We start from the raw sequence: 17,904 nt of genomic DNA on the forward strand, positions 1-17,904 counted from the left end.
ATAGAAAACCTGTTTGAAAAAGTAATGATGGAAAATTTCCCTAATCTGAGGAGAGAAAAAGTCACCCAAATCCAGGAATCACAGAGAGTCCCAAACAAGAGGAACCCAAAGAGACCCACTGCAAGACACATCATAATTAAAATGGCAAATTTCCAAGACAAAGAGAGGATCTTAAAGGCAGCAAGGGAGAAAAAGGAAGTAACATACAAGGGAGCCCCAATAAGGTTAGCAACTGACTTCTCAATGGAAACGCTCCAAGCCAGAAGAGAATGGCAAAAAATATTCCAAGTAATGAGAACCAGAGGCCTCCAACCAAGACTACTTTACCCAGCAAGGCTCTCAATCAAGATAGAAGACCAAATAAAGAGCTTCCCAGACAAAAGAAGTCTAAAAGAATACAGCTCCACCAAACCAGCTCTGCAAGAGATGCTAAAGGGACTGCTTTAAGGAAAGGAAGGAAAAGAGAAAGACAGAGGAACACAGGTAGGAAATAATGGCAATGAATAACTACCTATCGATAATAACCTTAAATGTAAATGGATTAAATGCTCCAATCAAAAGACATAGAACAGCTGAATGGATAAGAAAACATGACCCACACATATGCTGCCTACAAGAAACCCATCTCAGGACAAAAGACTCACACAGACTGAAAGTGAAGGGCTGGAAACAAATTTTCCAAGCAAACGGACAGGAAAAAAAAGCAGGGGTAGCAATACTCATATCAGACAAAATAGACTTCCAAAGAAGGGCCATAAAGAGAGACCCAGAAGGTCACTTCATAATACTCAAAGGAAGAATCCACCAAGAAGACATAAACATTATAAATATATATGCACCCAACATAGGAGCACCCAAATACATAAAGAAAATCTTGGAGGATTTCAAGAAAGATATTGACAGCAACACAATTATAGTAGGGGATTTTAACACCCCACTATCAAAAATGGACAGGTCTTCCAAACAAAAGATTAACAAAGATATTGTGTCACTTAACAATACCCTAGAGGAAATGGACTTAACTGATATATACAGAGCTTTTCATCCCAAAGAAGCAAAATACACATTCTTTTCAAGTGTCCATGGATCTTTTTCAAAGATAGACCACATGATAGGACACAAAGCAACCCTCAACAAATTCAAGAAAATTGAAATCATATCAAGCATCTTCTCTGACCACAAGGGTCTGAAACTAGAAACCAACCCCAAGGGTAAAAACCCAAAACACTCAAAATCATGGAGACTGAATAGCATGCTATTAAACAATGAATGGGTCAAGAACGAGATTAGGGAAGAAATCAAAAACTTCCTGGAAACAAATGAAAACGAACTCACAACAACCCAAAACCTATGGGACACAGCTAAGGCAGTCCTGAGAGGGAAGTTCATAGCAATACAGGCCTACCTTAAGAAGTTAGAAACAGTTCACACAAACAACCTAACCCTACGCCTACAAGAACTGGAGGAACAACAACAAAGACAGCCCAGAGCAAGCAGAAGGAAGGAAATAACCAAGATCAGAGCAGAACTAAATGACATAGAGACTAAAAGCACAATTGTAAGGATCAATGAATCCAGAAGCTGGTTCTTTGAAAAGATAAACAAAATCGACAAGCCTTTAAGTAGGCTTATCAAGAAGAAAAGAGAGAGGATCCAAATAAACAGAATTAGAAATGAAAGTGGAGAGATTACAACTGATACCACAGAAATACAAAGGATCGTAAGAAATTACTATGAAGACCTATATGCTAAGAAATTTGAAAACCTAGATGAAATGGACACATTTCTAGAAAAATATAATCTTCCAAAACTGACTGAAGAAGAAGCAGAAAACCTGAACAGACCAATATCAGCAAAGGAAATTGAAGCAGTCATCAAGAAACTCCCATCACACAAAAGCCCTGGACCAGATGGTTTCACAGGAGATTTCTACAAAGCATTTAAGGAAGAACTAACCCCTATCCTTCACAGACTATTCGAAAAAATCCAAACTGATGGAAGACTCCCAAACTCTTTTTATGAAGCCAACATCATCCTAATCCCAAAACCAGATAAAGACACAACGAAGAAAGAAAACTTCAGGCCAATATCACTGATGAACATAGACGCTAAAATTCTCAACAAAATATTAGCAAACCGCATCCAGCAATATATTAAAAAGATCATCCACCATGACCAAGTGGGATTCATCCCAGGGATGCAAGGATGGTACAATATTCGCAAATCAATAAACATAATACATCACATCAACAACAGCAAAGACAAAAATCACATGATCATATCAATAGATGCGGAAAAAGCATTCGATAAGATACAGCACCCATTTCTGATAAAAACACTCAGCCAAGTGGGAATAAAGGGAGCAGTCCTCAACATAATTAAGGCCATATATGAGAGACCTACAGCCAGCATCACATTCAATGGACAAAAACTTAGAGCTTTCCCACTAAGATCAGGAACAAGACAAGGATGCCCTCTCTCACCACTCCTATTCAACATAGTATTGGAAGTCCTAGCCACAGCAATCAGACAAGAAAAAGCAATAAAAGGCATCCAAATTGGAAAGGAGGAAATGAAACTGTCACTGTTTGCAGACGACATGATAGTGTACATGGAAAACCCTATAGACTCCACTCAAAAACTACTCGACCTAATAAATGAATTTGGCAAAATAGCTGGATACAGAGTCAATACCCAGAAATCAAAGGCATTCCTGTACACCAACAACGAAACTGCAGAAACACAAATCAGGAAAAAAATCCCATTCGATATAGCAACAAGAAAAATAAAGTACCTAGGAATAAACCTAACCAAGGAGGTAAAAGACCTGTACTCAGAAAACTACACAACACTGAAGAAAGAAATTAAGGAAGATACAAACAAATGGAAGCATGTACCATGTTCATGGATTGGAAGAATTAACATCATCAAAATGGCCATACTACCCAAAGCAATTTATAGATTCAATGCAATCCCTATTAGAGTACCCATGACATATTTCACAGATATAGAACAAACATTACAGAAATTCATATGGAACCATAAACGACCTCGAATAGCAGCAGCAATTTTGAGAAAGAAGGACAAAGCAGGAGGTATCACAATACCTGATATCAAACTGTATTACAAGGCAACGGTAATCAAAACAGCCTGGTACTGGCATAAAAACAGGCTCATAGACCAATGGAACAGAATAGAGAGCCCAGAAATAAACTCAAATCTATACGATCAATTAATATTTGACAAAGGAGGCAGGAGCATAAAATGGAGCAAAAACAGTCTCTTCAACAGATGGTGTTGGGAGATCTGGACAGCTACGTGCAAAAAAATGAAACTCGATCACCAACTTACGCCATACACGAAAATAAACTCAAGATGGATAAAAGACTTAAATATAAGCCGTAACACCATAAAAGTCCTTGAAGAAAACATTGGCAGGAAAATCTCAGACATTCCACGCAGCAACATCCTCACAGACACATCCCCTAAAGCAAGGGACATAAAGGAAAGAATAAACAAATGGGACCTCATCAAAATAAAAAGCTTCTGCATGGCTAAAGAAAACAGCACCAAATTACAAAGAGAACCAACAATATGGGAAAGCATATTTGCCAATGATACCTCAGACAAGGGCCTGATCTCCAAAATATATAAAGAACTCACACGACTCCACTCCAGGAAGACAAACAACCCAATTAAAAAATGGGCAAAGGACTTGAACAGACACTTCTCCAAGGAAGACATACAGAAGGCCCAGAGACATATGAAAAGATGCTCAGCATCACTAGCCATCAGAGAGATGCAAATTAAAACCACAATGAGGTATCATCTCACACCAGTCAGAATGGCCAACATAAACAAATCCACAAACAAATGTTGGAGAGGATGCGGAGAAAAGGGAACCCTAGTGCACTGTTGGTGGGAATGCAGACTGGTGAGGCCACTGTGGAAAACAATATGGAATTTCCTCAGAAAACTAAAAATGGAACTGCCCTTTGACCCAGCAATTCCGCTGCTGGGATTATACCCTAAGAACACTGAAACACCAATCCAAAAGAATCTGTGCACCCCAATGTTCATAGCAGCACAATTTACAATAGCCAAATACTGGAAGCAACCGAAGTGCCCATCAGCAAACGAGTGGATCCAAAAACTATGGTATATTTACACAATGGAATTCTACGCAGCAGAGAGAAAGAAGGAGCTTATACCCTTTGCAACAGCATGGATGAAACTGGAGAGCATTATGCTAAGTGAAATAAGCCAGGAAGTGAGGGACAAATACCATATGATCTCACCTTTAACTGGAACATAAGCAATAGAAGGAAAAAGCAAACAAAATATAACCAGAGACATTGAAGTTAAGAACAATGTAACAATAGCAAGGGCGGGGGTGGGGGGTGGGGGCGGGGACAGTAGGTAGAGGGGATTACAGGAACTACTATAAAGGACACATGAACAAATCCAAGGGGGAGGGAGGAGAGGGGGGAGGGAAGTGGGTTCACCTGGGGTGGGGTGAAGGGATGGGGGAAAAGGCATACAACTGTAATTAAATAACAATAAATAAATTAAAAAAAAAAAAAAAAAAAAAAAAAAAAAAAAAAAAAAGATGTGAGCTTGAATTAGTTGATAGCCTTGCCCTGAGTTTCTGGGTTCAGTTGTACAAAGTATAGATTTAAAAGCAGGAGTAAGCCTTAGAGGTCATTTAGCTCAGGGTTTCTCAGCCTTGGTGTATATGGGCTCTTTAAGCAGACTAATGAGGCCTATGAACCTCTCCTCCAAATATTATGTTAAAATGCATACAATGATTTAAAAAAACAAGGATTACAAAGGAAACCAATTCCATTGAAAAGGAGTTACCAAAATTTAAAAAATTTGTGATATAATAGTATACAGGCTTCATTATTGCTGCAGTAAGATCTAGCTGCAGGTCTAACAACGGCTGCTACTCTGAAGAGGCACTGAGTGTAAGTGGTAAGTTGAGATATCTCCAACAACTCTTCATGAATGGAACATGAAAATTAAAGAAATTGCTAAATTTCAGTTATGAGTAATGACAATGAAGGCGCATTTTTTTCCAGCTCAGGTTCTATCTATCCATAGACAGTAAGTTAAGGGCCCTGATCTAGTATAAAGCCATCCTGTCACAGATTAACAAACCGTAGCCCATTTTTGGCCCCTATAAATTGTTGGATGACATAGCAAGCCAGTATCAGATTGAAGGCCCCCAATGGAGTGTCCAGCCCTTTGGCATCCCTGGGCCACACTGGAAGAAGAAGAGTTGTCTTGGGCCACACGTGAAATACAAAAACACTAGTGAAAACTGATCAGCAAAAAAAAAAAGTTTCAAGTAAATCTACGATTTTGTCTGGGGCCACATTCATAGGCATCCTGGGCCACACGTGGCCCACAGGTCTCGGGCTGGACACCCCCTAGAACAATGTGTCCTTCCTTATTCCAAACTGCTTCCTTTGGCTAGAATCTCAAGGATGTAGGCTTGGTGGCAACATATAAATAACAGAAGCCAAGCTAAATTATTTTGGAACAAAAGTAAAATTTGGACTTATATCATTTGGTGTTCTCTTTTTAAAAAGCTTTACCTGTTAGCAGAATTATAACCAGGGCTTCGGGAGATCCAGTGAGGTCTGGGTAAGCTGTTTGCAAATAAAATTTATTTAGCCAAATACTTGGTCAACTAAAAGAGTCTCTTTGGTCTACTTTCAAAGGTCTTTTTTTAGACATGCATGATTCCCTCATTCTTCAATAAGATCTTGAGAGTCATGAGCCAAAATTTGGGAATACATTTCTGAGACATTGTCTGTGAACGCCCTTTGAAAAGATGCACCAGTGACAGGGAGGACTGTAATTAGAGCACTTATTCCTGTTATTACAAAGCCAAGCAAAGAAGCATTCAATAAAAGTTTTCCAAAGGTAAATGATGTTTTTGGCTCCTTGTTAATTATAGTATAGCCCAGTTCTTCGCATACTATAATGTCCTATCCAGATAGTCTAGCGTTCGTATAAAATTTGGCGTATGTAGAAGAAAACTTGGTTAAAAGAAAAGTGTTCCACAGCATTCCTTCCCTTGCTTTATCTTAGGCTCTCCAATGGGAATTTCTAGTTAGTCTGTTGGTCAATTAGTCCATGAAAGCGCTTTTTAAAGGGCTTTCCTCTGTTCATAGTTGTTCTAGGCTATAGTAACTATATTTTCTTTTTTTCCGTATTCTTAATGCTCTGGTATTTGGAAGGGGGTGCTGTGGCTTGGGGCAGGTGCCCCTTTTAGGGTTAACTAATTCCTAGAGATAACAGTTTGCCTGCCAGAATGCCTTTGATAAGTAGACCAACCAATCCTGAGTCCACTCTCTCACCTGTCTCCTTTTATGAGACTTCTGCAGTCTGAGACACCTTCCCCTGCCCCGGTCACTACAGGGCCGGGTGCCAGGCAATGCAGGCCACCCCTATACCCCAGAGCTTACTGGGGTTATTAAAAATATCCAATTATAAGCTTGTTCTGCTTGCTTACCTTGCATCTCCCATTCCTTCCCTTGAAAACTGCAATAAAGTCTCCTGCCTACAGTTCCCTCTCTCCCTGCCTGATCATCTTGCTTCGGACCCTCCCTGTGTGGCAGTGCATGGTGTCCCATGCCTCCTATTTCTAGGGAACTGTGAGTACTAAAAGATAATTTCTTGTTTGATGGCAAGCATTTTTGAGTCTGTGTTATCCTATACCTGCTCAAAACAAATTCCAGCACAATTTTAGAACATAGGCCCTGGAAGAACAACAGCAAATAAGACAGACCAAATTCTCACCTTGAAGGAGCTTATATTTTAATCTAAGATGTTAACCTAACAATAAAAAGTCAAACTGAGATGCCACAAATAGTTCAGGGGTGCAAATTCAGGCAGAAACCCAAATTGTGTCCCAATTACAGGGGGAAAACAAGAGTGTTTTTTTAAAAAAGATTTTATTTACTTCTTTTTTCTTTTTTAGAGAGAGGAGAAAGGAGGGGGAAAGAGGGAGAGAAACACCGATGTGTGAGAGAAACATCCATGGCTGCCACTGGCACACCCGCTACTGGGGCCCTGGCCCACAACCCAGGCCTGTGTCCTGACCAGCAATCGAATCGGTGACTCTTTGGTTTGCAGCTCAGCACTCAATCCACTGAACCACACCAGCCAGGGCTGTTTTTCTGTTTTTTGCTTTTGTTTTTGTTTTTAATGAGAAAAGGAGGGGAAGTAATTACACAAATAGAAGAAAGGAATTTCTATCGATGTTAACAAACTGTGTTACTCTTTAGCTACACACAACCGATTACTGATTTTACTTCAGAAAGACTGTGCATAATCAGAGGTCCTCGTGGTTGCAACATCTGCTTCCCCGATCATTTTACAAACAGTTGTTTAGAAGAGAGTGTTGGTTTGGCTCGGTCCAAAGGTTATTTTGCCCAGTTCAAGCAAAATAAGGTTCAAGGAACAAGACATGCAAGCTGTTCTGGTATGGTTGCTCTGGCTTTTTTTTAAAAAAATGGCTCCACTAATGTCAATTTTTTCACAAGGTTTTATAAGTTTGCATGGGGATGAGGGCTCTAAAAGAAATAAAAGCTAGTGTGACCAAAAGCCATTCTTTTTTTTCCTTACCTGGTGGTAGATGAGAATTGGAGAATCTTGGAACTTAACCCTTTTTCTCTTTTGCCTGGATGAAGACCAGACTCTTTGCCTGGACTGGACTCTTCCTAGTTTGGACTGAGAAGGTCGGGGCACAGTGGGGTTGTTGTAATGTTGTCTTGCCAGATGATTAGGAAGGTGAAAGATGATTATGAAGAGTTACAAATCTCTTTTCCAAGTGCTTCCTGCCTGATCAGTGATCGCCAAACGCAACTCAAACAGGATGATGATGGAAGCAATTTTAAAAATTAAATGAAGGGTCAGGTAGATCTTATAAAACACTATAGGAAGAGGATGCATGGGAAGAGCAGGGGGACTACCTTGGTCTGACCCATGCTCACCCTCCACGTTCTCCCCAGTCATCCTCTTCTCCTGTGTGCTTCCCAGTCTGTACACTATTTTGCTCCCTCAAGAAAAGAGTTACTTTCTGCCTCCTTCCAGACTGGACTTCCTCAGCCTGTGGCCAGATACAAATGAATCTTCCCTTGCTTCAGCCTTGCCCTCATGGGGTGGATGGGCTCTGGGAGCCTCCTGAACCGGGGAAGTGGCTGCTTCCATAGCCAGTCTCCACACGACCAGGTCCTTCAGCGGGAGACCATCTTGGTGAAGCAGACATTGGGTTCTCTCCCTGAAGACAGCACAGACTAGCCTTGTGTGAGGAAGGTATATTCCCCCCATTAACATTGATTTCACTGTGTTCATTTCAAAACTGTATCCCTCGCTTAATTCTCCTAAGGATCCTTGGCCACCGCCTGGGCTTGGCTTACGTCGTGAGTCACAGTGCCAGCTGGGAGTCGTTTCAATGCAGTCAACTGGGATCAGCTGTGAGTCGCTTTATGTTAGTCATCTGGGACAGCCTTCTCATCCCCAAATTTCTTGTCTAGTGGATGGGAGACAGGAAGACGTGTGAGCTTATTCTTCCTGCTTGTGGGTTTCTTGCTTCATATGTTCCTCTTTTCATCGTGTGTCTTCAGAAGGCATAGGCTACTGGGGGGACTAAGGAAATGGCATTGGGCAAGAGTATTTTTCTACTTATTTCTGTCAGGGTCCCAAAGGAAACAGCTGGTTTACACAGAGGATGCAATTGAAGAGTATTTAATAAAGAAACTATAGCCCTGGCTGGTGTAGCTCAGTGGTTGAGTGCCGGCCTGCTAATCAAAAAGTTACGGGTTCAATTCCCAGTCTAGGACACATGCCTGGGCTGCAGGCTACGTCCCCAGTAGGGGGTGTGCAAGAGGCAAACACACTGATGTTCTCTCCCTCTCTTTCTCCCTCCCTCCCCCTCTCTAAAAAATAAATAAAATTAAAAAAAAATTTTTTTAAAAGTAAAGGAACTATTTACAGAGGGGCACACAGACTTAAGAGAACCAAACAAGGAAAGGCAAAGACCTGGCACAAGCAAGAGCAGATGGCCAATACCTCACGTAGGCCTGTAGAAGCAAGGGCTCACGGTGTTACTGGGTTACAGGGAGAGCTGTAGCTGTGGGGGAGGGGGCACTGGAAAGTTGTGGCAAAGGGGACACAACCAGTGCAAAAGCCTTTTCTGGCAAAGAGGCACAATGAGAGATAAAGATTGACCTCTTTCTTCCTGCTCTCTGATCTCCTTCCAGCACACCCACTGACCGAAGCTGATTGGAAGCCAGTGGGCCGGGAGCCTGCCAGGGTACAAGGCAAGGCAAAGAAAGGTGGGGAATGAGGAGGCAACCAACACAGTTAACATTTGAAAGTTTAAAAACTTGCCCACTTATCCCACAAAGCGAAGCACTGTATACAACTTATTATACTTTCTATTAGAATACTGGACTTCTGTGTGCACCAAGAGAAATGCAACACCACTGCATGGAAGTTTAATAGATAGACCGCCTCTAGGACACCTGGTTCCAATTGTCATGATGGGTGGGGCTTGGATTTTCTTTCCCTCCCTCTTCACGCCTTACCTCCTTACTCTGCTTTCCCTGTCTACACCAGGGACAATAAAAATCTGTGTTAGCATGTACATTTTTCAGAGTCACAGGTGTTTAGGAAGGCTATGTTGTTGAATGCCCCACCCCAACCTCCCTCTACACACATCAGGATCCCTTAGGTAACATTGCTGATAGGTTGCCTAGTCTGGGTAAATCCTTTGGTAACAAATTGTTTACCATCTCTTAAGCGAAACTTTTTAGTCAAACAACTCTTTTAAAAAGTTGTTAACATTACAGTAATATTCAGTGAAATTTTTCCTGTTTCAAGTGACAAGTTTCATCAAAGTTAGGTCCTAAAAGGAAACTTAAAGTTGAAGTTCTCTCAGTTTAACTTGTACTTGCAAGATGATTCGACACCCTCTGCACCGTCTCGCCATGCTCTCATTGAATGGAGTCTGGATCCCAAATATTCTTATTTGCGGCTGCCGCTGCAGAACAAACCAACTCAAGAGTGGGGTGAGGGTGTTGGGTCAAGGGGGTGAAGAAGTTCACTGAGGACAAGGGCACAGTACTTGTAGAGAAAAGAATAGGGACACAATGACCATTGTTGTTTAAAACTACTAGCTATGGGTCCCCAAAGAAGAGAAACTGCATGAAGTTAAACAAAATATTTGCAGCACTCAGGAACCGAAAATGTCTGGAAAAAAGCAAACTGGAAGATTCAATGAGTTTCTTTTAATTCCTACAGATCTACTCTCGCCTTTCTCCACTCTTCTGTGTGCCATGGGAGGCTAACTATCGGGCTACATCAACAGCCCTCTGGCTTCTGATTAAGTAGAGTCATTTGTACTGGGCAGGAGCTTGCAGGGGAGGACAGTAAGGCTGGAATATTCCACCACCCATTCTTTCTCCCCGTGGGGTCCCTGCAGGCTAGCTGCCTCCCTCAACTCCAGGCCTCAGCCCCAGACGGATCCCCTCCCCTACACAGTTCTGTCTCTCCGGGTTTCAGTAGCCTTCTCCCCTTCGGCCCGGGTATGGCAATATCCTTGTAGTTTCCCACACCCTGCCCACAACTTTGTAAAAACTTGTCCTGTTTATTATTAAATTGCCCAATCTAAATGTGCCTTCAGTTTCCTGCCAGGACCCTAACTGACACACTCAGTCCCATTTATCTCCCAGCTAACATTTACTGAGTAACGACTCTACGTCAAGGAGAATAAAATGATCAATTAGACAGTTAATACCCTCAAGGGGCAGTCTAGGAGGTGGAGACAACCAGGGGAACGGATGGTTATGTTACATCCTGACAAGTGATACCAGAGGCACTGAATGGAGAAGTGGGGGGAGGTATAAAATGGGGGCATAGGCAGACTCCAGGAGGTTTCTGGGTAGAATGGAGTCAGGCAAATTTAGAGGCAGGGACGTGGTAGGGTGGGGTCAGGAGCTGGAAGAGACCACGGCGGTGGATATCAGGGCCGGTCAGGTTGTGGTAAAGGATTAGAGTGGAGGCCTAGGCTGGCCCAGACCACAGAAAGCCTTGTACTGTGGGGAAGGGTCCATGCGCTTATTCCATATGCTTATTCTCCCCCTTTCCCTCTCCACCAAGGGAAAAATAAAGGCATGGGGGAAGCCTGCAGCCTCTGACTCTTAGCCGTTAACCCTGCCCACTACCAGGGCTTTGCACTCCTACTTTCTTGGCCTAAAACCTGTCTTTTCTATTGAAAATCACCCCCATGCACTTTCCACACATTGTAAGGTCTTTCAAAATGGCAACAAGACGACATGGTGAACTAGTCCTTGAAGATGAGCTGCGGGAGATAGCTGGAAGGGAACGTTCCCAAACGCGATCTAGAGGCCCGAACGGCCAGAGCTCCGTTTTCTTTAACAGCAGTGAACACCGACGCTTATCTTGCCCAGTGCAGAAGAGTGATGACAATGTCGGGAAAGAGGGCAGGGACTGAGCTTCACTTCATCAAGGCGGGGCTTTGGTCCACACCGGTTTGGGCAGGTAGGCACTTTTCACATCTATTTTATCACAGTTTATCGGCAAGCCCAAGGTTCGGGAGGTGTCTGTCTTCCCTCTCGAAAGCCAAACCGCAAGCAGCCCATTCCACCCCACAGGTTCCTCCTTGGTGCATTCTTGGCCTCGAGGACAGCCAGCCCTCTAGGACTGGGACTCAGAGGCTTCGTTAATCAAGATCACACACACAACCCCGCCCACCGGGCCCCTCTGGTCCGTTAACCCGACTGCACACCACTGCCTTATGCAGCCTCCCACAGATAAGGAAGACACACGGGAAGAGTCTAAGAAAGTGGTGGTTACGAAATCAACCGAGCTCTCTCAACTAACTGGATCGGTCGTTCGAGCCCTCTGCAAGGTGGGGTGCCGGGCCAGGCGGCCAGTGCGCAGCTAGAACTCTCGGCCGCCACAAAGTCCTTAAGGAGGGACCGGCTTCCGAGCTATGGCCAGTACCCACCCTCGGGAGGCCCCACATCTCCGGCAGGCCGTCAAGAAAGCCCCTCCTCCCGGGCGGAGACTGCTCCCAAAAGTCTACGCCCGCAATCCTCCGTGAGGCCAGTACCCCGAGGCTGGCGCCACCTGGCCGAGTTCCTGTGGCTGCCGCGACTCGGGGTATGGGACACTGATGGCCATGGATGGCTACAGAGGCTTCCTGGGGCTGCTGGTGTCGGCGCTGCTCGTCGGCTTCCTGTCGGTGATCTTCACCCTCATCTGGGTCCTCCACTACCGAGAGGGGCTCGGCTGGGACGGGAGCGCACTCGAGTTTAACTGGCACCCGGTGCTCGTGGTCACTGGCTTCGTCTTCATCCAGGGCATCGGTACGGCCACCTCCTGGGAGGCAGCGGGGAGGGAGCCGCTGGAGAGTCCTAAGCGAGCGGGGCCGACCTGAGCAAGCTAGGAAGTGAGGGAGGATGCAGGGTGCGCTGGGGCCTGGGAGTGGGGTGCGAAGCGCGCCCCGGAGCTGCGGCGGTGAGAGGTATGTGGGTGGGTTTCGGCCCCATAGGGGAGTCGTCTGGGTGCGGGGCGAGGACGGGCAGAGCCGGGACTGTGGCCGACAGGGGCGATCGCGGAGTGGCGGCGCTGGCGCTGGGCGCGGGGCGGTGATTCGCTTCGAGACGTGTTGCGGGAGGCGGCCGGGCGCAGCAGCGCCAGGCTGAGCTGGCCGCGCGCGCCGGCCCCACTTGGTTAACTCTTTGCAGCGAGTGCTGGGACGATTCAAGGCGCCCCATGACACCCGAACCGGGAACCGAGGTGAGAGGCCTGAGCGCCCTGGGGCCCAGCCCAGGCAGCCCACTCGTCGGGGAAAACTGATCCCTGAGGACGGAGCCTGCGCAGTCGGGGACGGGAAGCCTCTTTTTAGGCTAGGCCTTTCGTTGAACTTACTTCAGTGCTGCAGGTTAGGAGAGCGAGGCAACGTGGGGTGGAAATGGAGGTGCGAGAATTTGCTTTTTGTAACCTGCTCAGCCCTGAGCGAGGGCGCGGGACAGCTGCGGTCAGGGTGCACGAAGCATCCGCTCTGGCGCTCCGAGTGTAAAACTCGGGCGAGACCAGGAAACTGCTCGGACTCCAACGGGTGTTTTCGCGGCCCTGCTTGGTCACTGACAGTTCGGTCTTGAGCCCAACTTGTTTCTGTGGCCTCAGGTGGCAAAGTTCCCCCTCCCCGCTTCCTGTGGGACTCTGGCCACTAACTCCAGGTGGAAGATGCCCTCGGGATTTTGAGGCTGCTTGGCTGCTGCCCAGGATGTCCCTGTGGTCTGCTGCGTTTGCATTTGGCTCCCGTCCTGCATCCTCTTGGATGAGGCTGGAGCAGAGGAAGCAAGGGCTCAGTGGATGGCAGTTTATTTTTGGGACGTGTAATGGACATAAAACATTATATAAGTTTTAGGTGTGTAACAATGATTCGATATAGGTGTATACAGCTAAACAATCAACACAACACGTCTAGTTATCGCCCATTACCACACATAGTTATAATTTTTTTCTTGTCGCGAGAACTTTTAAGATCTACTCTCTTAGCAACTTTCAAATACATAATATGTTATCATTAACTATAGTCACCATGCTGTATATTATGTCCCAGGACTTACTTATTTTATAACTTGAAGTTATTTTATAACTTTTTGACCCTTCACCCATTTCCCCTGCCTACCCGCTCCCCACCCTTCTGTAGCAGCCAACAACAGAGGGCAGTCTGTATTGTCCCACAGTGCCTATCCTGACAATGTCAATGTCCTGACAGTTTCCTCCGGCTTTGGATTGGCTGGAGGACCCTCTAGCTCGTGGTGCAAGTGCCGTTTATTTGAAACCACTTTCCAAACACAAAGTCAAGGCCTTGGCAGAGAAAGCATTTTAAAAAAAGGTAGAACGTGTTGGATGGGCTGATGAGGAGTGGAAAAAGTTTGGAAACAGGTACCCATCGGCGTTTGAAACCGCTGGCCTTGCCTCTGAGCAGCCTGCCTTTTCTTCACCAATAGTCAACTTCCCACAAATGAGTGAACAAGAAAGTGCCTGCCTCATTCCTACAGAAAAGAAAACTCACGCTGCAGCCTCCAGCAGGTGTGGCAGGCGTTCTCCCACTCTGAGATGGGATGGCGGACACAAAGCTAATGCCTAGCCAGGGCCTGCAGGCTTCCCTGGTGTGAGACTGGCACCGAGATGTGAGTTATTTCGTTGCATAAGTCCCGGTTACTTCTCATTAAACACAAATGAGAAACACGTGCTCCAGTTCCCAAGTCGCTGTCATCAGGAGCACTCTTTGCTTTATGTTGGGCCCTGCAGTTTGGCCAGAGCTGTCAACACCTCTGTTTGCTCCAAGTAGTAGGAACAGCCTCTTGCTCTCTTCCAACCAACTCTTCAGAGCAGCTCCTAAGACCAAGAAACTTTCTAGAGGTTGTGAAATATCTTTCCCTCATAACTGATAAGGGAAACACAAGTGGCGTTAATTGTATTCTGACTAAAACAAGTGTCCCAAAACAAGTCCTTTCCGTGTGCCCGCTAGATGCATTCTTTCACATATGTAAGAAGAAGCTGAGGCACAGAGCAGTTAGTAACTTACCCACAGAAGTAGTGTGCTTTCCGCGGCCCCGTTTTCAAGGTTGATTTCTCTGCTTTTATGGGAATATGCTTATTTTCTGCAAAGCCTTCTTTTTAGAGAAGCAAAAGGCTTCATCTAAAATACACTTGGGAACCCTTCATTCGCATTAGACTTCATTACAGTTTTCCTAAAAGGATTTCTAGCTCTCCAAAATTTGGACTTTTCTTAATCTGTTATACTCACTTTGGGGCAAAATGTGTAAGTGGATGTTTTGGAAATTTTCATCTGCTGCTTTTATGTCAATCTTGTTTTCTTTAAGCTTTGTTACTCTATTTGTATTGGTTTGGGGATGTTGTCCTGTCAACATTACCCACCCTGTTTATTATTTAGGTTCCAGATATTGCAGCACATTTAACCACATACTACATTTAATTGACATGAAGATAAACTTTTTCATAAATACAGGCACGTGCATTGTACTCTCGAGTTCTGAGACGTCTTGGCTCACTTTCCCACAGGAGCAAGGCTCCTGTGGAGGGACTGGGAATAAATAGTCGGCTTTATAGGCCAGGAAGGAAACACACGTGTTACAGACTAGCCGCGTTGTAACTGACCTTTTCCTATGGGGCACGGCTTCAGGGAGAACGTTTTTAGGCTATGCTATTTCAGCTCTGTAATAATGGGCATGATGTAATTGAGTTCTGTGATACACAAATATTCACAGAGGAAGAGGAGAAAGCTAAAGTACATACAGTTATTACTCTAAATATAGAATGCTTTACAAACGCAATATACAGTAAACAGTATTTGAAACCATGTCAGAACAAGTACAGTCCTTTGAGACACCTTTAAGAAGTGTGGTCTGAAGCAAGCAAGGCTGACACAGAGTTGCAAAATAAATCTCTCTCTTTCTCTCCACGTATATTGTGGAAAATATTTGTATTCTAAAATAAAGTATGACAGACTGTAGAATATCTAAAACCAAAATAAAATTTTAAACTAGTAGGAAGTCTAGTGAACATGAATGAGGAAGAGTTTCAAAGAGAACTTTAGAAGAGGCTTTGTGCTTCTCTGAAAGGAATGTTTCCCATGAAACAGGTACACTGCCAGGAAATCAGAGAAACGCACCCTGAAAAGAAGGCCACAGAAGCCTGAAACAAATGAATGCTCTCAAAGTGGCAGTTGACCTTTTAAAAGGTTCAACAAGGTGGAATGTGTTCTTTAGTAAAAGGTAGAAAACTCAGGTTTATAAATTTAGCGAAAAGAAGTCTCGGCAACTCTATACTCCTTACTTTTCCACTTGTAGAACTCTTTTTACTGTATAAACTGAAGGGAGAGAAATTGAATAGCATAATGATATCAAGTTGGTTTTGTTAAAGAATGTAACTACACTTAAGTAACATTTAAAAGACTAACAAAAAGAAATTAAGAGTAGTTCTTAAAAGGTTGTTTAGATATCCTATTAATGTATCTAAAAGTGACCACATTTCAAGACCAGTTAAATATATTTGAAAGGGCTCTTGGGTAAAACCTGGCAAAGAAGATAATGGGGAAAGTGCCCCAAATACCTATTCCAAAACCAGCCTGAGGGCACAATTGATAGTAAAACTTTTCAATATTAGGGTAACAAGGGCTTTCACAAAATATAAAGACGATTCAAGGCAACCCAAAACAATTTTTTGTTATAAATAAATGCACACAGATCTATTTATAACATAACTAATAAAAATGTTGTAGACGTGGTTATTTTGTTCACTGCTGTGTCCCCAGCACCTGGAATGACACCTAGAACTGGTACACGGAGGACCAAGAAGCAGTTGTTCAAAGGATGAATGATTATTTCTGTACCATCATTAAGTTGTTGGTAACAAAGTGCAACTTTACAGCCACTCGTGTGTGACGATAATAGTAGCATCTGAAGTAAAAGTGCCCTCTCCACTCCTCAGTGATTCCCCTGTTGGACCGGTTTGGAAGCGCGGGTTTAGTCAACCTCACAAAAGAATGGGCATCATATTACATCACGTATGCATCTTTATTCTAAAGGCCTCAAGCTCATAAAGTTACCACTGAATTATAATCTGTGCCTCCTCTGTGTGTCTACTTAAGGACATCACTTCATCAATTCTCCCCTTTTCCTTCTGTGTCATTAAGTTTCTCTCCCAAAGGATTATTTCCAACATGTTATGATCACTGTCATCTTAAAAACAACCACACTTGTGACCCCGTCTTCCCCCTTGAGCTACTGCCTGAGCGCTCTGCTGAGTGTGCTGACTCACACAGAGTGTGTCATCAGTGCCTGCAGCCGCCCGTTCCTCTCCTCCTATTCACCCTCGAACCCACTCCAGTCAGGCTCTTGCTCTACTGTTCCACCTAAACCATTCCTCACGCAGTAACCAGGGGCCTCCACACTGCTAATTCCAGTGGTCAGTTCTCAGTCCGCATCTTGCTTGCCCAGAAGGCAGCGTTTTGCATTCCTGACCCCTTAGTCCTCCTTGGGGCCCTTTCTTCATTTGACTTCCAGGACAGCCGACTCTCTTGGCTCCTCTCTCCTCACTGGCTATTCCTTTCAGTGTCTTTTGTTGGTTCCTCCTCATATTCCCGATCACTTCAGGTTAGAGTGTCCAAGGCTCAGTCTTCTGGCCACTTCTCTCTTGATCCGCTCATTCTCGTGGTGATGTCATCCAGGCTTGTGGCTTTAAACGCCATCTATTTCCTGGACTCTCCTGTATTTTTATCTTTAGCCTGGACCCGGGGACCCAAATATCCATGTTTACTCCAAGTCTCTACTTGGATATCAGACAGACATGTCCAAATCTGAACTCTCCATCTTCCCCATGTCCCCCAAACCACCCCTCCCACAAGTTCCCCACCTCAGTAAGTGGGGCTTCTTCTAGATCAGTGATTTTCAACTGGTGTGCCACAAGAATTTTGAAAGCATGCAATACCTAACTATTTAGTCAGGGTCACTGATTTCTTTTCCCTTAGATTGCTAAATTAAAGAATGATGCCCTGGCCAGAGTGGCTCAGTTGGTTGGAACATGATCCTGTAAACTGAAAGGTCGCAGGTTTGATTCCCAGGGAGTGCACATGCCTGGGTTGTGGGTTCGGTCCCCTGTCAGGGTGCTTACAAGTGGCAACCAATCAGTTTCTCTCTCACATCGATGTTTCTCTCTCCCTCCCTCTCTCTCTCCTATCTCTCTAAAATCAATAAGCATGTCTTTGGGTGAGGATAAAAAAATTAAAATAAAAAATTTTTAAAATTAAAAGTGACAACAGTCAAA

At 44.3% G+C, this 17,904-nt stretch overlaps 1 protein-coding gene across 1 annotated transcript in view; it reads left to right on the forward strand.

The window, feature by feature from the left end:
* The first annotated feature begins 11,936 nt into the window (after window positions 1–11,936).
* The window catches only part of CYBRD1 (cytochrome b reductase 1), a 29,630-nt gene continuing 23,662 nt past the window's right edge, over window positions 11,937–17,904 (forward strand). Inside the window, exon 1 of the mRNA XM_024561581.3 lies at window positions 11,937–12,407. Within this exon, the coding sequence (XP_024417349.2) occupies window positions 12,215–12,407 (193 nt within the window). The 5' untranslated portion in view covers window positions 11,937–12,214. The remainder of the gene's footprint in view (window positions 12,408–17,904) is intronic.

This window comes from Desmodus rotundus, chromosome 2 (genome assembly GCF_022682495.2).
Source record: "Desmodus rotundus isolate HL8 chromosome 2, HLdesRot8A.1, whole genome shotgun sequence".
In the NCBI taxonomy this organism is placed as follows: Eukaryota; Metazoa; Chordata; class Mammalia; order Chiroptera; family Phyllostomidae; genus Desmodus; species Desmodus rotundus.